Source organism: Herpailurus yagouaroundi, unplaced genomic scaffold (genome assembly GCF_014898765.1).
Source record: "Herpailurus yagouaroundi ecotype Mexico unplaced genomic scaffold, PumYag 184, whole genome shotgun sequence".
NCBI classification, from domain to species: domain Eukaryota; kingdom Metazoa; phylum Chordata; class Mammalia; order Carnivora; family Felidae; genus Herpailurus; species Herpailurus yagouaroundi.
This window is the reverse complement of record NW_024412415.1, coordinates 33,047,647-33,068,843: the sequence shown is the minus strand read 5'-3', so window position 1 is coordinate 33,068,843 and position 21,197 is coordinate 33,047,647. Positions and strand designations below refer to the sequence as shown.

Here is a 21,197-nt window from a genome sequence, read left to right as displayed (position 1 = left end):
GTTAAGTCCACCCACAGAATTAAATCTATAAAGTTGCTTAAAAAAACAAAACAAAACAAAACAAAACTACACACCAAAATGAAAAAGCCTAAGATACAGTAAATGTAAAAGACAAGATGCAGAATAGAATAAGAAAAAGTCCATTTGCATTTTTTAAAAAAATGAAAAGGAGAAAAAAAACATATATGCACAGAAAAATTCTGGGAAGCTATTCAAAAAAACTAGTAATAGTGACAGCCCTCTTAAGAGTCTAAATGAGAGGGAGGCAGGTAGAGATGAGAAGGGCATTGTTTTGTTTTGTTTTTTTACAATTTGAATTTTTCTTTACTATCTGAATTTTTTCCCCAGGCACATATAACTCTGACAACTCTTTTTTAAATAAATTCAACAAAAGATCATCTCAACTAAGGCACACTGAACAATAAAGACACAAACTGCAAGGCAGGGTTGGTTTTTTTTTTCAAACATTTACTGAACACAAACACCGGGTTTTTTTTCCTTTTACACAGCAATATTGTTAGTTTCAAATTAGCTGGGCTATTAGGACTGTCAATTGCCACGAAATTAAAAATGATTCTACATGTCAAACTCAAATAGAAAATGTCATGCAATATAATCACTAACAGACCTCTGGTGCAGTCAGCAAGTTCACTATGTTTATTAAAGTCACGTAAATGGTTTGACAAAAGTGCACAAGAGAATGACATCACTGGTTTGTTATAAATCACAGTGAATTACTAGAATACAACAATGTAGTTCCTCGATGCGGAGGATTACAGGATGGGGTGAATATTATAAAGGATAGGATCTTTTCAACACATTAGGCCAGTCAGATTTTACTCCCCAACGATGTACCTCTGAAAAGAGTGGTTAGCAAAGCTGAGGGGTTTTCCTCATCTTTTCTCCTCCACCAATTACTAATAAGCCACAACAAAAAAAGCCATGCGCAAGTTTTACAACACCTGATAAAAGACAGATACAAAACCTTGTTTACTTCATCACTGGGCAAAGCTTGCATCTTTGCTCCTTCATTTTGCTGATTAGGCCACTCATCACATGACTCACCCCTAAATGAAAAGCTGTTAATAATTTAGCAATACTCACCCCTGTACACACATCAAGATATACTCCCCATAACCATCAAGTCAATGTCCCTTCCCTGCACATTAACACAAATGAACACACCACAAACCTAGGACTAGAGACCACATTTACTTTACAGTTTTAAAAATTAGTGTATCTACCATCACTATCAGTGGACTTATACCAGATCCCCTATTTGGGAGAGAGGATGCTGTACGTACAACCCAGGCCATCTGAAGACTTGGGCAAGTCTGCCAGACGTGTATGACAAAGCCCTGCAAGGTGCCATACGTACCTAGGAGCTTTCTACCTTCCAGAGAGGGTATCCAGAGCAGAGCTGTGCGTTTTCAGAGTGGAAATAAACACACAGCTTAACATCCTATGGACTGGTAACTTTCCACAGAGCAAAAGGCAGAGTTTTGTTTTCTTTAACCCATTTCAGTGTTACAGCATAGTCAGTGAGGAAAACAGAAGAGTCATCTGTACATAGATACTTGTGGCTAGACTAAAAAGGAACATTTAGGATTTTTACAGAAAATCTACCATAAAAACAAGCCCTTTCTACTTTTGTCCACCTACTCACTAGTTCAATCACTGGCTGCTTCTAAACCCAGAAAACTGTAACCCAAGGGCCAGCAACTCACCTCCTCACCGCGCCCCGTTCCCAAAAAGGAAAGTTTCTGCACGAGTAATCCAAAATGGTCCTATCCATAAAGTAGCTGCCTCAACTGCAGTGGAGACTGGTAACGGCTGTCATTCCCTTGGGATATGTAATTTGCAAAACCACTTGCCAGACACAGAGTTGATACTTAGGGAGCTGCGCGCCCCCCCCCCCCCCGAATTGTTTGTTACTTCAAACAGCGCTATCGTACCTACCTAGGTTTCCCCTAATTATCGGTTATTAATCAACTAGTAGTACACTGAAACAAAACCCTTCCCAGAAACAAGCAAGACCAAAGCTTGCTTTTTTGGCTCGTTTGTTTGAAGTTCCCACGGCAAAGAACCTTAAGGTAGTGGGACTGTGGCCTGCTGGAGCAATCCAGAGTAGAGTGAAGAAAACCATGTGGTGTCAGAGTTCTCACAACAAAAATTTCCCCCTTCTTTAATCGAGGGGATGGATTTGCTGCCCATTCCTTGAGTTGAAGAGTCACCTAAATTCAAGGGTTCAGTTTCACCAACTCTTATTTAAAAACGGAAAACCCACCTAAGTTTCACCTCGTTTGCCCAGATATCCATCCTCCTGAGCCTCTCATTCAACCAAATTTATAGGACAATTACTGAGCAAGACAAAGAAGTTTTGACTGAATTTGTAATATTATCAAGGAAGACTTACGATCCGAAGCATACTTCTACCAAAAATAAACAGAAAATGACAAAAGTGGCTGGAAAATGGAGACAGCCTGGAGTTCTCATGAGCTGAGATACAGAACTATTGACCTTTCTTACCGATTTATTTTCCTAAAAAAAAAATAATAATAATAATAATAAATTTTTTAAAACACACAAAACATTTAAGCTTGGGAAGGATTTGGCTAAACATACTTAAAATAACTCTACCAAAAACAAACAAAACAGGCATGTAGATCACTTGTTTCAAGAATGGTTTTATACAGATGTTTCACAATACATATTTGGATTTATTTTACAGGACAGAATTAGATCCTTAGCAATGGAGTGCACAACATACTACGACACTACAGTAGAAAAGTATGTTACCATTAGCAGAGCTCACAGTTTATTCCCACTGTCTTCACACTCTCTCTCCAACCTTGTCGGCACTCCAGTCAGCAGCTGTGCTCTCCAGCATGCATCCCTTCTCAAAAGCACTGTCATTAAATTTTGATGTCTGAATATGTACATATAATCATCATCCTCATTTTATGAATACGTAAGATCTAAAAGAGTGCTGGTCCTGGGTAGCCAGAGGGATGGTTTTTAAAACATGCAACATTATCTGACATTTTAAGTTTTGGTGTTTAAAAATCATACACATTCATAATGGAACCAACTGAATACCAAGTATCATAGCCATTCCTCAGACTGTCAGAGACACAGGCCTTGAAGTCTGAAAGATACAGGGTCTGACCTAAGCTGTGGAAAAGGTGTGATTCACTCACCTTGAGGACGTGCGTTTTCTCTTTCAGGCCACGAGAGTTGCCAAGAGCAAGGTACAGTATTTCCTTGATTTGCACCGGAAGGATCAAGGCCAGTAACTTTCAAATTAGGGCTCTTTCAAGTATCTCCCTTCAAACCATCCTGAAAACCCTCCTTGTAAAGACCTCAGGTTAGGAAAACAGAAATATATTACCATGACAGAATTTGCCATCAAAACGTTCCTAGCTGAAACAAGAGCATGAAGTAGAACTACAGTGGCCATAAAGGTATCTTGCATCCTTAGGGGAAAAAGTTTTTAAGGTTCCCCCCCCTTCCAATCCCTCCCACCCTTCAAACTATTTCATTTTGTGGGGTATCTTTTATTTAAGGCCCTAGGTGCTAATTTTGGCTTGGTCATTTATGCTTTATACTGTTTCAACTGCAACCTTTCTCTTATACTTCACCAAACAATATGCAGACATAAAATGCTCATTGAAACCATACAGATTTGGGGTTTCTTTGTTTTTGTTTTTGTTTTTTTTTTTTTTTTAGTTTATAGCTGATGTTACAGCATCATAATGCTTTTCATTAACGAAAAAAAAGCTGGTCTTCACTTACAGTACCATGCACTACAAGTAGCTAAGGCATTCATTTGGCACTAGAGAGAAAAAATACAGATATAGCTCATTTTACTTTATCATTTTTTAACATCAATAGAAATAGAAATAGGTGTATACCCTTTACTTGAATTTCTGTGATGCTTAAAAGATAATCACAGAATACTCTTTTAGTCTGACACTTAAAATGCTGCCATCAAAACAAAACAAAACAAAACAAAACAAAAAGACCTCTGCACAGCCTATCAGAATCAGTGACATTTTGTGGTTGAACTTTCAGCTCTCAGACAGAAATACCATCCAGACAGCATTGCAAATTACTTTTATCATCAAAAACATTTCATTTCCTATACCACACTAGTGATTTTTCTACTAATTATAAGGGACAAAGAAAGTGAAAAAATTAAAAACATCCTTGTTCCTTTTCATCCATCATAAACACCTTATGAGGGGGGCACAAACAGCGCCCTCTGGAAAAGTAGTTTCCAATTTTTAAAAGAGACCACACAGGAGGAAAGGGAGAAAGGGACAAAAATAGAAGGTGTAACTATATTGTGACAATTTGTTTCATAAGAAAACACAGTATTCATAATTTTTACATGTCTGTGAGCTGAGTTCAAATGCAGGCTGCTACAATTTAGAGAAGTTACCTTAAAACAGAGACCAAAGAATTTTAGAATTTAAGCCTGACGGCAAAGAGTCCATCGATATTCTCTGAAAAATTGCTTTAAGACTATTACTCCTTTGTGTGTACCACCCAGCATAATGCAATAATTCCAATGGATTTAACTTGATACATTTATAACTATTATGAAATTAGCACATTTTCAGATTAATCTGCAGTTGTATTTTTTGAAATCCTCCTGATGTTATGATGTGCCGTATCACTCCACATAAATATTGGAAGAGCAAAACCTACGTGCAGCAGTTGGGCACACGCAGAACACCGGGGTATCCCATTACTCTTATGGTCCTTTTTAGTTGTTCTTCTTCATGAAATCCTCAAAACTGCTGCAAGGATAACACGCTGACACAGGCTTAACAGAAATACTTTTGTAGGCAGTTTTTAAAATATTGACTTCAAATCATAAACGTCCCTTGTTACATAAAATATTTTATATTCATTCCTTAAAAAAAATACAAATGTCAAAGCATTATGTTGTACACCTGAAACTAATATAATGTATCTCAATTATACTTCAATTAAGAAAGAAAGAAAGAAAGAAAGAAAGAAAGAAAGAAAGAAAGAAAGATAAAGTGACCAATATCCAGACACCTTAGATTATAGTTACACCTAAACAATGTGGCGTTGTTTAAAGTGTATTTGAGATCAGTCAACATCATGAGGCAAAAAGACCAAATACAGAACTAAGGAAGGATGGGTAGGGAGGAAGGGTAATGGAAAGAAAAGCAGAATTTATGAACACATAATTCTATTGTCTGTGATTAAAGTCCTTTACTTTTTAGCACCACATTAAACGATTTTACATATCCAGTCACTTAATGAAATCCAACAAACTCTTCAAGAGTTCTGGGGATCTGGTCTTGGTAGTTAATGTCATTAGCCCGAACTGCTCGGGCAGCCAGGCACTTGAGACTCATCTTCATTTGAGTTTTAAGTAGTATTTCAGATACCCCAGTTGTACTTTTGTCTAGCGGAGTCTTATTCTGTTTATTGGTCATGTCAGTGTGGGCGCCAGCTTCAACCAGGCTGATGATGATAGAGTGCAAGGTTAAAAAATCACTGATGGGCCTGTTGTACTGAACGATGATGTGAAGGGCACTGTTCCCCTCGTTGTCTACTGCATTCACCTCGGCACCACAGTCCAGCAGGAGCTTCGTGACAAGTGCATTTGGAAAGCTGCAGACATCATTGGTATGGAAATCATCAACCGGGGTGTTCGAGTTGACAGCTAGATGCAGCAGGGTGAAACCTTCCCGAGTTCTGGGATCCAGGTGAATCAGGTTGTAGATCTGCTTGTTAATTTTGCACTGATCTTCTTCACTGCACTGTGTTTTGGTGGAGATGCACACTAAATACAGAAAGGTATAGAGATTACATTCATAATTGTCCATAGCATTGTGGACATCAGCGTCTGGAATATTTTTTACTCTGTTCATACTTTGTTCTATTTCCAAAACACTGCATCTCAAAACACATTCTATGTCTGGGGCCTTCACAGTTTCATTCAAATGTATCATCTGTGAGAAAACTTGAGCGAATCGAAGAAGATCCTTGTGGGTATTCCGGTTACCTTTCTGTCTCAGGTGCAGGGCGTGCAGCCACAACTTGATACACTGTTCGAATTCCATGTTATCCGCATAAACGGCTCCCCTGTAAATGATGGGATGGGAAACATCAATATTGTCAGCACCTAAAATCCGTTCCCGAACTATAAGGCCTTCCATGTGAAGAGCATCTCTGTCTTGCCGAATGGATTCCAGTTCCTGAGGATTTCTACATTCAGTTCTATTCCCATAAGCATGGATTGGTGGGAGGACCTCTTTCTCCAGAATGTTATCACCATCTTGAAACCTCTCCAACATGGCTAAATATAAATAGTGGTACGTCTTCATGATGTCATAGTTCTCGCGGTCATTTGCAAAGGAGGCACCCAAGAGTTCCAGAGCTTCAATCCGACTTCTTCGGTCGCAATCAGCATGAGAGAGTAACAGTTCGACGACATCGGCCTTACAGCTTTCGGCAGCTACTTTTAATGGCGTCATCCCATGGCCGTTCACTACTATAGCAGCACGCCATTTTATCAGTTCTTTCACAATATCTATGTGCCCGGCTTCAGCTGCAAAGTGCAAGGCTGTGGCTCCACAATGTGCTTTAGCATTGGGATCGGCACGTTGTTCTAAAAGGTATCTGACCACGTCAGTGTGTCCCTTGTACGCTGCAATCATCAGGCAGGTGTTGTCGTATTTGTTGGCAATGCTGATGTTGGCATTATTTTCAACCAAGTATTTCACAATGTCCAGTCTGCCATCAAAGCATGCCGCCCGCAGGGGGGTCGAGTTAGTTACTGTGGTGTGGTTCACGTTGGCTCCATGGCTGACTAGAAGTTTAACAACTTCAAAATGTCCAGCTCCTGCTGCACACCACAGAGCAGTGGCGCCATCAATCACATACCTGTTCGTGAAAAGAACAAACCGTCAGAAAATGGAGGCCACGTGCCCTGAGAGAAGTTTAAAGAATGTATTCGTCTGCACTGACCAAAACCCTCAATCTACAGAATGCAAATAAAGCGTTAGTTTGTGTGAAAATAAAATCAGGTGACTTAAGTCAAGCATGTTGCATTGTACTTATTATACCTTGTATAAGCTCAATAAATGTTAGCTATCTATTACTGTTATTACCAACGTATATAACCCTAAAAAAAAATCACCAACTTTTTACTAGCAAAAGTAAATACATTTCAGAAAACACAGAGGCAATGTACGGAGGTTTGTAACTTCTTTACCACCCAGTTGATGCACTGGCTCTTAAGAAAAAGCATGTTCCTCCTTCCCAGGATCCCTCACGGACCGGAGTTTCTCTCTATATGTCAGTAAGAAAGCTACCCTAATCCCTATATTGACGCTGTGTTAGAAAACTGCTTTAGGAAAACAAGGATTTAAGCAGATAACTTTTTCCTAAGATTATCTGAGCTAATCAAATATATACCTCTACCACAGCAGTGAGAATGAAAAACTTCCCGCTCCATACAATATGGAAGGATCACATAAACATAATGCTGAGCAAAAGTCAACCAAACATAGTACATGTTATATTACTACATGTATATACCTATCTGTAGTGTTGGAAGTCAGAAGGACACTGTTTACCTTTAAGGGGAGTAGAGAGTGGGAGAAAGCGCAAAAGGAACTTTATTAAACGAGTATGTTCCCTTTCTGAAAAAACACGTTCAATTAGTGCATTTCTCTCTGTTATACTCCAATTTAAAAGTCTCTGGGGCGCCCTGGGTGGCTGGGTCACTTATGCGTCTGACTTCGCTTCAGGTCATGATCTCAGTTCGTGGGTTCGAGCCCCGCATTGGGCTCTGAGCTGGCAACTCAGAGCCTGGAGCCTGCTTCAGATTCTGTATCTCCCTCTCTGCCCCTCCCCTTGCTCACGCTCCGTCTCTCTCTTTCAAAAATAAATAAATAAAAAGAAGTCTCAAGGGGTGCCTGGGTAGCTAGCTCAGTGGGTTGTGCTAACTCTTGATTTCAGCTCAGGTCGTGATCTCACAGTTCATGGCATCGAGCCCCAAGTCTGGCTCCACATGGATCATGGAAACTGCTTAAGATCCTCTCTCTCCCTCAGCCCCTCCCTGGTTTGTGCGTATGTGCGTGCACATACAAGCTCTCTCAAAAAATAAAAATAAATTAAAAAAATGTAAAAGTCTTAAAAATATGCATGTATATATGTGCTTACGTTAGGGGTTTATGTATGTTCTTCAACAAAATCACTGGGGGAAAATATTAAGAGCAGGAAACAATTAGCATTTTCCTAAAAACAAGTGGGCATCTTCCCTGACCTTCAGTCTGTGCTTGCACTTTTTGGCTTCATAGTCACCACTTACTTATTGCCTCATATACACTAGGTTCACTACTTACATAAAATCAGATGTGCAAGGAGGCCAATCTTGTCAATCTGTCTACCTTCAATTTTTCCCCAACCTCAATTTCTCAACTTTTTATCGCGTTACTAAGCATCAGCCCTAAAAAGTAGATTTTTGCTACAGATACTTACATCTACTGTGCTTGAACCACTAAAATAAGTATACTTGGAAGTGTTAAGGAAAAAGATCAAACAAAAGCAGTATTTACTAGAGTTAAGAATCTATACTAAAAACCTCACTGCTGAGCTCCTTACTATACAGCCTTATGTTATAACACAGGTCAAATTATATCGTCCATGAAATGGAAGAGTATAATTCCTCTGGTATAATAAAAACATCATAGTTTAACTCCAATTAACAACACCCCCAAGACACCATCGGTCTGTTGTTTCTGCTGAAAACAAAAGACCCACTTTATAACAATTCAGGCAGTTACTTCTTCACTTTCAAGTGACACAAAATGACACAAAAGTCTTCTAACAAGGACTTACGCAGTTACCTATGGGAAAGGGGTAGGACTGACTGGGAAGAGGCTTAAAGCTGCTGGAAATGTCCTATATCTTGACCTGGGTAGTGGCTACATGGGTGGATATTTAGGGCAAAAAAACTCACCAAAGTGCACACTTAAGATCTGTGCCTTTTACTGTATGGAAGACAAACCTCGAAAAAGAAAAAAACAGGTTTCTGAAGTTTCTTTTCTAAACTTTATTTTTTGTAAGTGCCATTTGTTAATTGATTTTTTAAACTAAACTGGAAGTCCAAAAAAGAAGACAAAACATCAGCGATGGTTTTAATGGCTGCCAACCGTACCTTTTGCAAACAATTCAGTAAAATTAAAATTAACATTTTTAGTGTCATGATTATACGAAGTTCAAAAAATTTTTCTTTCACTACCAAAAAAATATCATTTGTGACAGCATCAGAAAATATCAGTACCTAGTAATAAATCTAATAAAAAATATATAAGAGTTCTACACTGAAAACTACAAAACATTCCTGAGATAAATTAAAGGTCTAAATAAATGGAGAAATATTCCATGTTCATAGTTAGAAGACTCAATAGTGTTAAGATGTTAATTCTCCACCAAAATGATATACAGAGTCAATGCATTCCAACCAAAATCCCAGCAGGGGTGGATGAGAGAGACTGTGTGTGTGTGTGTGTGTGTGTGTGTGTGCGCGCGCGCGCGCATGCGGGCATAGCCACACATATAGAGATTGACAAATTAATCCTAAAAGGAATACAGAAATGCAATGGACCTAGAACAACCAAGAGGATCTTGAAAGGAAAAAAAAAGGGCAACTACAGTAATTAAGATAATGTGTCACTGGCACAAGGATAGACAAGTGTATCAATAGAACAACAACAAAAAAAAATCCAGAAGTAGATTCACACACATAGTTTTTTAATTAATTTTATTTTATTTTAATCTTTGAGAGAGAGAGCACACACAAGCAGAGGAGGAGAAGGAGAGGAAGAGAGACAGAATTTCCAGCAGGCTCCACGCTAAGCAGAGCTCAATCCCACAACCCTGAGATCATGACCTGAGCCGAAATCCAGAGTCGGACACAACTTTCTGAGCCACCCAGGCGCCCCATAGTCTCTTGATTCATGACAAAAGCTCCATTGAAAATCAGGTAGAAAGTATGGTCTCTTTTTAAAAAAATGGTCCTAAAGCAACTAAGTATCTGTATGGGAAAAAAGTAACTTTGACTTTTACCTCACACTATGCATAAAAATTAGAGAAGTGGCATACATCTAAAGCAAAACAATAAAAGCTTCTAAAAAAAAAAAAAAGACTACCTTAATGACCTTGGAGTTAATGACCATTTCTTAAACAGAATGCAAAAAAAGCACTAATCATAGAAAAAACTGATTTATTTGACTTCATTAAAATTAAGAACTTCAATTCACCAAAAGATATTGTGAAGAAAGTGAATATGCAGTCCACTCACTGGGAGAAGATATTTCCATTAAATGTATTTGACAAATCAATAAGAAAAGGCAAACAACCTAACTAAAAAATGGGTGAAAAGACTAAATGAGTACACTTCACAAAAGAAGATAGTCAAGTGACCAATAAACATATGAAAAAAAATGTTCAAGATAATTACTCACGAGGGAAATGCAAATTAAAACCAGGAGTCACCAATACACAGCCACCAGAATGGCTAAAATTAGTAAGACTGACATGATAATACTAAGTGTTGGTCAGGATGTGAAGCAACTCAAACTCTCATAGCTGGTAGGAATGTAATGTTTCCAGCCACTTTGGAAAAACCGTTTAGCAATACACCAACCCCATGACCCAGCAATTCTACTCCTTGGCATGTAACTGAAGAGAAATGAACACGAATATCCACCAGTGAAGACATTTACATAAAAATGGTCATAGCAGCTTTATTTGTAGAAGTCAAACACTGGAAACACCTACGATACCTGGTGCAGAATAAGCTGCCATAGGTTCATACAATGGAATACTACAGAGCATAAAAAAACCCCATACATGCAACTACACAGATGAATCTCATAGTGATGTGTTAAGCAAAAAAAGAGACAGATGAGTATACTGTATGATTCCCTTTACAGGAAGTTCAAATATAGGCAAAACTAATATATGATAATAGAAGTCAGAATAATCTTTACTTCTGAGAAGGAAAAGGAGAGGAACTGATGGAGAAAGGGCACAAGGGAAACTGAATGATTAAAATGTCCTGCATACTGATCTAGAAGGTGTTGACATGGATGTAAACATATTAAAATTTTATCACATTGTATAGTTAAATTTTTTTTTTTTAAGTTTACTCATTTATTTTGAGAGAGAGAGCGAGCAGGGTAGGAGCAGAGAGAGAATCCCAAGCTGGCTCCTCACTGACAACACAGAACCTGATGCCGAGCTTTAACTGACGAACCAAGAGATCATGACCTGAGGCCAGATGGGAGTCAGATGCTTAACCAGCTGAGCTACCCAGGTGCCCCTATCCACTTAAACTTTATGCACCTTACTAGATATTATACCTTAGCTAAAAATATGCATAATTAAAAACAAAAATGAGACACAATTAAAGAAAAACAGTTTAAATGAACAAAAATAGCTAATAAATATTTTTGATGTGCCCAGCACTCACTGTATTAAGTACTCAACATGCAATGTATCTCATTCATTCCTCACAATGCCCTCCTCCCAGTAACCCTACGAGGTCGATATTATTATGCTCATTTTACAGGTATGTAACTAAAAGGTTTATATGAGATTGAAACACAATATTACTCTAGAAACTATAAAATGCATCAAACGTAAGGAAACATAACACATGACATTAACTTAAAAGTTAACATTAACTTAACTTTAAAAAGCATTTTGAAACTGATGATTAGTCTATCAAAAATGAATACATAGTTAATATATAGTTACATTTACATAGTTAAATGTTTTCTCGCACTTTATTATTTTTTTAATGTTTATTTTTGAAAGAGAAAGAGACAGAATGCAAGCGGGGGTGGGGCAGAGAGAGAGACACACAGAATCTGAAAAGGCTCCAGGTTCCGAGCTGTCAGCACAGAGCCCAACGCAGTGCTGGAGCTCACGAACTGCAAGATCATGACCTGAGCCAAAGTCGGACGCTTAACCAACTGAGCCACCCAGGCGCCCCAGTTCCCTTGCACTTTAAAAATACACTTTCTGTGGTGCAGCCTAATCATTTCCATTTTTCCATATAATGATGTGACAGAAGCCTCAAGAAAGTTTCAATTATCTATTTTTATTGAGGCAATTAAAATTTTTAAATAGTTTAGGACAGGGGCATCTGGGTGGCTCAGTCAGTCTGAGAATCCAACTCTTGATTTTGGCTCAGGTTGTAGGATCAAGCCCCACGTCGGGCTCCTTGCTGAGCATAGAGTCTGCTTGAGATTCTCTCTCTCTCTCTCTCTCTCTCTCTCTCCCTCTCTCCCTCTCTCCCTCTCTCCCTCTCTCCCTCTCCCTCTCTCCCCCTCCCTCCCTCCCTCTGCCCCACCCCCCACTCACTCACTCTAAAATAAATCTTAAAAAAATTTTAATAAATAAATAAATAGTTTAGGACAAAATATTGACTGCAGAATGTATTAGAAAATGACCAGTCCTTCAGAAACACTAGCCTTAGTAAATTTTGCATTTCTACATCTAAACAAAAAATTAAACAGATTAAAGGGAATTATAAGCCTAAAATCTATGATGTTCATTTGTCCATAAAATTCAGCTGAAATTATGAGCACAAACTGCCTCAAAACAACATACCAAACACATTTATAACAGAAAATAAAAATATAATAAAATTAACGCAATATGTACTTAGTCCATACGGGAGAAGCACTATAAAACAATGATCTTTCTAGACTCAGTCCAAACTGCAATGCAAACTCCCTATTATGTATTTCATTTTAAAAATCAAGAAACCGGGGCACCTGGCTGGCTCAGTCGGTGGAGCGTGCGACTCTTGATCTTGGGGTCGTGAGTTCGGGCCCCATGTTGGGGGTAGAGATACATTAAAAAAATAATAATAATAAAATTAAGTAAGTAAATACATAAATATCAGAAAACTAAATCTGACATTCACCTTTTTAAACAAAATGTACACACACACCAGATGACAGAAATATTTCACAATAAAAGATAACATTTCTGATCACAAAACCAAACTCAACTATTTCCTGGTTCAATTTGAAATAAAAATGTCTGGTTCAAGCATTTGAAAAGGAAATAAAAATTCATTAAATGTAAATGATCAATACTTTATTTTAACCAAAGTCCTTAAAATCATTTACTAGATCAAGTGCAGTTTCTTAAAATATATACTCCCCAACAATGACTTTTAAATGAAGTCAAATGATGATGTGCCCCTCATGCCTGCCCTCTACCAGGACATTGAAAGTATTAGTACTAGCACCGACTTTAAAATAAGAGAACTCAACAAAAAGCCTCAGAATTCCCAGAGGTCCTGTTCTCCTTCCCATCCATGTCAGCAAACCTCTTTTAGCATAAGGGTTCCCCACAAACTCTGGCCCAGAGCTGGCAGTGGGCCCTAGGAACTCAGGCCAACACAATATTCCATGGTCACATGACACCTCACCTCTGTTCTGTTCCATTTCTGTAACATTCTTAATAGTTTTCCATTCTCCAACTAAAGGTTCTTTCATTTCCACTCAAGTAATTTTTCTTGCCTACTTGTCTGTCAATTTTAGTCTTCGCATATTAAGCCATAAGTAAAATAATCTCAAATGTTCCTCCTAAAAATATGAACAAGGGCTCAAATATCACCATGGGGCTTGATCTAGGTAGGTGTAGGTAGTCCCTTCCTCCTTGAGACTCTATTATGAATCCACTTTAGTTTCCTAAGGTATAATAGAAATTTTTAGGCAGAACATAGACTTAAAAATAACTTTTTTAAATAAGATATTTAATGTCTTTCTCTCTCTCACACACACACAATACATACTATATCAAACCCATAATCACATAGATAACCGTTGCTTAGAATGAAGATAAGAAGTGAAACTTAAAAAAAAAAAAAATCGAGCAAATAACAGAATAATGAACAATCTGACAAAAAATTGTGAAGATGGTACACAAGTGACCAAAAACTAGGAAACACTAATCTAGCTCAGCACACAGAGAGAACCTGCTGGTCCCCACCTGGCCATGGTTCTCAAGTGCCAATGGAACCTAAGGGGGGATTTTAGCTAAGTACTTCTCAAAAAGCCAGCCCCCAACGGATGAGTGAGCTTCATATTGTTAACACCGCATTCAGGCCATTTTCACAATGTCTGGAATGAGTGCAAAGTGAAATCATGACATTTGCAAATAACACTCTTTTTTATCTAGTTCTGAAATGCCAAAATGACGGGAATAAACTGCAAAATCTCAGAGTGCTGTGAGTGGGCAGAAAGGTGGCCATGAACTTCAATTCTCCCTTGTTAATTAATTGGTAAGCTCCTCAAACGTAGAAACCTTGCATTTTTTTCTGTATCCTCCACAGAAGATGTAATAAATAGGGCTAGGCCCACTGCGGGCATTTAATAAATAAAATTCTCCACTGCCTTTGCATAGCAGCCAAGAAATTCATAATTGTAACAATCCACAAACCAAAAAGGCAGACTGAAGAACAGAAAGAACGCTTGGCCAAAATCTCAAATGCAGAACCGCTCGCAACTACAGCCTCACCAATCCGACTCGCTGTTTCCCACAAGGGTCATCAAAATCTGGCCTCCACCTCTCTCCAGTCTCCCACAATCTCTTCTCAATTTCCCCAGCTTGAATCCCTTCCTATGACCACACTGAAACACACTGAAACACTGGTCACTGCAAGTTCACCAGGCTGTTGCCTCTCTCTCTCACTTCTTTTAAGATCCAACTCTGACATCACCTTACCCAGGAAGCCTTCCCTGATTCCCCCAGGCAAAGCTGAGCACTTCCTCTTCTCGTACTCCCTCAGCAGTCCCAAAGACTTCTAAAACTCTAAATGGCAAGGCATCTGTAATTATTCATTTATATAGCTACTTGTGTCTCCCCCGCTAGACTGTCTTCCCCCACGGTGGGAACAGTATATTACTCACCTCTGCATACCCAATCCCTACCAAAGAGCCTGGCACACGGGAGTTCAGTAAGTGTTTGCCCACTGAACTCTTTGATTTTACTGGCCGGGGGAGAACACCGGGCAAGATACACTACTATACAGGCTCAGTGCTGTATTTCTAGTCATTTCTAGTCATTTCAAGTTCTTTTGATTCCATCTCAAAATACCTTTCTCTTTGATAGTTAAGGAAGACAGCAGTAAGCAAAGCCTTTCCAAATACTTTAGGAAACTATTTTTTCTCACCACTATTCTCCCCTCTTCCCAACAGGCCTCAGCAAGTTCCTTAGCTGTGGTGTTCCCAGGAGCTGTTATATCTCAATGAATGCATGCACCTATACAACTGGAATGGTGCTGGAAGTTCAGGGGTCATTCTGTGGCACTTCTCCAGGTATAGGAAAGGCTGTGAGAATGCAGGGAGTTATAGAAAGGACACAGAAGCCAGTAAGGGAAAGCAAACATGAATCAGGTTGCCATCTTTCATCAACAGGAAGAAGACCATCTCCTGAATGTCTAGGGAGGTGGCACCGTAGATTAACCACCAACACAGGCTATCGTTTCATTAAAATGTAATACTCTAAAATATTTTCTTCTCATCTAAAACAGAATAAAAAGCTTTTATTATTTAAACGTAAAAAAGAATCAACCAAAATTCAACAATGCCCTAGTCATCACCAAGAAGTGCTTTTTCAATGCGGTTTTAACCAAGCAGTTCTCAATCACCAAAACTAAAGATACATATCTTTGTGCTTGGACCACATCCACCTCAAAAAGAAAAAAAAAAAATGCTAGAATGGCTCATATACTGGCACAAAAGTCAACAAATACAAATGCAATCAATGAAGTTTGTAATCTGTAAAACACTTTATAATCATCCAGCACAGCAGACACTGTCAAACCTGACAATTCTGCATTAACTATTATCACACCCCAAAAATATGTACAATTAGACCTAAAAACCAAACTTTAACTTCGACAACATGAATTTAACTCCCCATCTCAAAGAAGAGCAAACAATCAAGTTTCCTCACAATATCACAAGATAACGTATATTAACAATGGCATCATCTGCTATACCAGGCCCAGGGCCATTTTTGCAGCCAACAGCTCTACCTCGAGGAACGTGGAAGAGTCAGAATCATGTCTTGGGATGTCTGGCTGCCCGACGACCCCTCCAGACGCTGGAGTTCTAGGCGCTTATTTTGACATGAAGGCCCCAGCAACCTGCCTGAAGGGACCATCACTTGAAGGAGTAAAAACGGGGTGACCAACTAAGTCATCAAACAGAAGTCTTCGATGTTAGTTGCCGACCGCGTTAATTTCTGCTCTCGGTTCCGACCCCCACCATCGACAAAGGTAAAACCTGGAAAGGTGCACCTCCTCCATACTACTTGCTCACAGACTCTCTAGCGGAGAAGAATACCGATTAGATATCAAGACAGAGGTGTGGCTATTTACGCACAGAGGAGAGGGAATGAGGGGTAGGGACCGAGGAGGATGAGCAACACACGGGATGAAGTATTAGCCCTGGAAGATGAAGTGGTCATTAATGCGGCAGGAGGATGCACAGAAAGGAAGCAGTGATACCTCTAGGAAGAGAGAGTGGAGGCGGGGGGAGCGGGGGGTTCTCGGAGCGCTTGGAGAGGGTTTGGGATGTACCTACCCGTCGAAGCGGACGGTGCCCGTCTGCTGAGTCTGCACCCGGTAATGTTCTAACAGCAAGCGCACCACCTTGGCGTGCCCATTGCGGGCCGCGATGATGAGGGGCGTGGAGCGCTGCCCTCCCTGCTGGCTGACATAGCCCAGCAGATAGCGGATGTCGCTTTCAGACCGGTTGAGAAGCAAGGCGGCCAGGGTCAGCACCTTGCCCTCGCTGGCCGCCTTGTATACATAGCCAGCCAGGCCCTCCATGGCCGCCGCCAACTCCAACACCCGTTTGGTCGCCACCGCTGCTGCTGCCTTGCGCCCCCGGAGGCCGCGTTCGCCAGCGCTTCAAACCTGGGCCCTCACAGCCCATTCAACAGGGCGCCGTCGCCGCCGCCGCGCCCAGGCAGCAGCGCGGCCCGGGGAGGGCGGAGACGCAGAGGTGGCCGAATGCCGCAGGGGGCACGTCCGCGACCCGGTCCGGGCAGGGAGGAGGGCGGTCAGGGCCGCCCCCAAGGCCCTAGGCGCCGGTCCTGGGCCGAGGGGATCTCCATGGCGGCCGCCGCCCTGGGCCTCAGGCCGGACCCCTCCTTCCTGCGGGCTGCGACAGGCGCGTGCCCGAGCTACGGGTCGCCGGCGAGGTCCCTAGAGGACCGCTCGCGCCCCGAATGGCGAATGGTGGGCGCGTCTCCCTCGCCCCGGCCCGCCGGGCCTCGGGCCTGGAACCTCCTCGGCCTCCGCCTCCGCTCTGCGTCCTCCCCAGAAACCCGCGGGCCCTCGCCCACCACAGCTCCGAAGGGCCAGACGCTGCCGAAGGCTTCGGAGCTCCACGCCTGGGGGGGGGGGGGGGGGGCCCCCCCGGAGCGAGGCGGAACGCTCCCGCGGCAGCAGCCCCCGAACTCGGGGCGGGCAGGAAGGCGCGCCTCCGCAGACTGGGCCGGGAGGGGGAGGGTGCGAGCGGGAGGGACGGTTAAGCCGGGTGTCTCCTCCAAAGCCGCCCGGCCGGCAAACGAGGCCTCGCTGAAGAAAGGTTCTACTGCGCCAAGTTGGCCCATCCCCAATTCGGGCCTGAATGTCCTCGTTGCCCTTGACGCCTGGAGCCTCCTCCTCGCCCCCACGCGGCCCAGGGGCTCCCCAGCAGGGAGAGGGACAGAGTCGGGGAGTTGAGGCGATACCACCGGTGGGCTAGGGGGCCTGTCCGGTTTTACCATAGACGGTGCGGGACTCCTCTCTGCCCTGATTGGGGACCCAGGGAAGGGGGGTTGCACGCACCCGACAGGGTCCGTTTTAAGAAAAGGGTGGCGTCTCTGAGCCCCCGAAACGTGAGAGGACTTGGGAGCTGGCACCAGGCTCGGAGACAAGATTGGAATTCCGGCCTATCCCTCCAGGAGAGGGGGATTAAGTGAGGAGGGGTAGGGGAGCTGCTCCCGCGGTGGAAAGGGACGAGGTGTCTGGAAGGAAGGTGAGGACTGTATTCAGACCGACCAGGACTCTGACCCAGAGTCTGACAGAACCTCCGTTTTCTCACATACCTCTCAGGATTGTTCAGATTTGAAAAGCTCATTTATCTGACGAATACTAGAGATCTACGCGCCAGGTTCTGCTTGGCACTAGAGATTCAGTGATAGACACAGTGCCTTCCCTTCTGGGGCTTGTGTTGTTGCGGGGAAGACAGACAATGAACGAGTAAGCGAATACTAGACGACACTGGTTGAGTCAGTATCACTCATGGGGGTGAGTGGGGGGGGGGCGGTGGGCCAATTCGTTTGAGTGGTCAGACAAGTCCTCCATGACAGGTAGGAACAAAGGGTATTCTGGGCAAAGGGGAAAGCTAGTACCAAAGCCCTGAAGAGGTCATAGTCTTGGTGAGCTCAGACACAAAGGTCTGTGTGGCTGCATCAGAATGGGCCCCGGGGAAGAATGATGGGAGGTGGAGTCAGCGGGGTGCAGGTCACCGTAGGGCTCCGTCACCCATGGTGAACTGTTTAAATTCTACTCTTAAGTGTGATGGGGCATTTGAACAGTTTTAAACAAGAAAGTGACAAGGTAAGGATTTATATTTTAAGTTTCTTTATTTTGAGAGGAGGGAGAGAGAATGAGCAGGGGAGGGACAGATAGAAAGGGGGACCCAGGATCCCAAGCAGACTCTGTACTGACAGCACAGAGCCCAATGCAGACCTCAAACTCACAGACCGTGAGATCATGACCCAAGCGGAAGTTAGACGCATAACAGACTGAGCCACGCAGGTGCCCCACAATTTATGTTGTTAAAAAGATCTCTCTGGCTGCTGTATGGAGAATAAACTCTAGGACCCAATAGGAAGCAGGAAGGCCATTTAGGAAGAAAGGTCTTGGATTAGGATGGTAGAAGGGGAGGTGATGAAGCTCCTGGGGCAGTCACAAAATGTGCAAACTCAAAAGAGAAGTTTTCTCTCTCCCCCCGCCCCCCCGATCCCCCAAAGGACAATATCTATCACAGAGAAAGAACAAATACATGTATTTGGTCCCAAGAGAGCGTTCTGGGCTCAACAAGTGTATATATTTTGTTTAGCCCCCATCCCAATCCTAGTTGGTGAAGACCGCCCCTCAGTTACAGAGCTATTGGTGGGGTTTGGCCACTTCTCAAATTCTCTCCTCCAAGGACACCTTGATGGCTCAGTCGGTTAAGTGTCTGACTTCAACTCAGGTCATGATCTCACCGTTCACAGGTTCGAGCCCTGAATTGTGCTCTGTGCTGACAGCCCGGAGCCTGCTTCGGATTCTGTGCCTCCCTCTCTCTGCCCTTCCCCTGCTCTCGCTCTCTCTCTCTCTCTCTCTCAAAAATAAATAAAACATTAAAAATTTTTTTTGAAAAAGAAAATGAGGACTGAAGATGAGCTTCCACTGGTAGAGTCTGAAATAGCTGGTGGAAAAGAGGAGGAAGCAGGTTGGTTCTGGGAGTTCAGGATTGGCAGAATGTCCAGTTCCTGACAGGTTGATGCAGGCTTTTTGGTTTCTGGGGACTTGGCAGTGACATTTTCAGATGTGTGACCTGGGGGCTCCCTTCCAACTGGCTTCCTTCCTGAGCTCTGTAGAGCAACCAGGCTCCACATCCCTTCTCTCCCCCAGAGCCAGCCTCTTGTCCTACATCATTTTTTTTCCCACCTGACTTTTTGAAGAAGGTGACAGACACAGGCCCCTTCTTCCCTTCAGTTTTGTTTTCTGAAGGAGACCTGATTCATCCATCTATTATTCACTGCTGAATAAGAGACTTCCTTCTTCCTCCTCTCACTCTACAAGATAAACTAGGGTTCATGCTTGTGCTGACACCTCAGCTTGGTGGTATTACTGGGTGGTTGCTAAGAAGGGTGACTGGCCCAAGAGTCATGTGAGAGAGGGGCTTGGAACTTGCACTGTGGGACCTCCGCCCCCAGATAGGACTATGCTTCTGCTCCGGCAGTCCAAGGAGTCTGACGCTGATCTTTTCTTCTACATTTATCATAGTTGCCTTCTGTAGGGTTCTGGGCTCCCTTGGTTGCTCAATAGCCATTGGCTAACTGGAGACTGTTTGGTTGCCTCTATTTACCTGGGCTTGGAGGGTGACCTTTCTGGGTCACCTCTGGGTCAGGTTGTGCAAATCCAGAGGGAGGATGTGTAAACAGGACAAGGTTGCTTTCCCAAAGGCCAGAGCCCAGAAATAGTTCCTTGGGCTTCTGACCTATTCCCCACCCCCATGACAAAAAGCTACTGAGCAACTGAACAATAGTTAAATATAACCACAAGTAGTAATAGCCTGATGGAGATCAATTTTTTTGCAACAAACTGCAATCTTCTACCTGGACCAAAGACATAACTGAGCTCCAGTGCTTCATCTCCTGGGGGATTTGGGAGGAGGCCTTCCCTCCCTGGAGCAGTCTTTTCCCCAAGCCAGGTTGACTTGGCCTTATAGCTCTGAGTCAGTGGAGTTTCTCAGATTTTGTATAAAGGATGACCCTTGGCATTGAATAGATCTGGGTTGGACTCCCTTCTCCATGGGCTAGCTGTGGCCTTGGGCAGATTTCTACAATGGAGTTAATACTTTTCTTGCAGGGTTGGCATGATGGCAACATGCCAGCTCCTTCACCCAGCCTGGTCCTGCAAAGGAGTGCAGGTCAGTACATATTAGTTCCCATTCTCCCTAGTTCCCATCCAACAGTCATCCTTCTATCGTGCCATTAATCTGTTCAAGAAAAGACTTCCCACCCATCTGCATGTTCCCTGCAGGGATGTATTTGCTTCTGATAATGGAAAGTAAATCCACAGGAGCGCCTGGTTGGCTCAGTCGGTTAAGCCTCCAACTCTTGATTTTGGCCCAGGTCATGACCTGGCAGTTTCGTGCATTTGAGCCTGTCTGCACAGAGCCTGCTTGGGATTCTCTCTCTCACCCTCTCTCTCTGCCTCTCCCCCATTCGTGCTGTCTCTTGTCTCTCTCAAAATAAATAAATTAATTTTTTAAAAAAAGAAGAAAGTAAATCCATATACTATGCAAAGGGGAGGAGGCTAATTAACAAGAGTTCAGAAATCCCAA

General features: G+C 42.5%; 2 protein-coding genes across 2 annotated transcripts in view; one reads left to right on the top strand and one right to left on the bottom strand.

The window, feature by feature from the left end:
• Positions 1 to 634: 634 nt before the first annotated feature.
• Positions 635 to 17,039, bottom strand: FEM1B (fem-1 homolog B). The gene is made up of 2 exons (XM_040493084.1): positions 16,671 to 17,039; positions 635 to 6,930 (listed from the first exon to the last, which is right to left on the bottom strand). The coding sequence occupies exons 1-2, from the start codon at positions 16,916 to 16,918 to the stop codon at positions 5,295 to 5,297; spliced, it is 1,884 nt and encodes a 627-aa protein (XP_040349018.1). The 5' UTR covers positions 16,919 to 17,039; the 3' UTR covers positions 635 to 5,294.
• Positions 17,040 to 17,203: 164 nt separating this feature from the next.
• CLN6 (CLN6 transmembrane ER protein) overlaps positions 17,204 to 21,197 on the top strand; it is a 48,392-nt gene continuing 44,398 nt past the window's right edge. The window contains exon 1 of the mRNA XM_040492184.1: positions 17,204 to 17,329. Within this exon, the coding sequence (XP_040348118.1) occupies positions 17,204 to 17,329 (126 nt within the window). The remainder of the gene's footprint in view (positions 17,330 to 21,197) is intronic.

Bases quoted from the DNA above. Each gene is read 5' to 3' on its own strand.
- FEM1B (XM_040493084.1), bottom strand. From the start codon at position 16,918: ATGGAGGGCCTGGCTGGCTATGTATACAAGGCGGCCAGCGAGGGCAAG. The intron at 6,931-16,670 runs GTAGGTACATCC...TTTCACGAACAG, and splicing joins GGCACCGTCCGCTTCGACGG to GTATGTGATTGATGGCGCCA.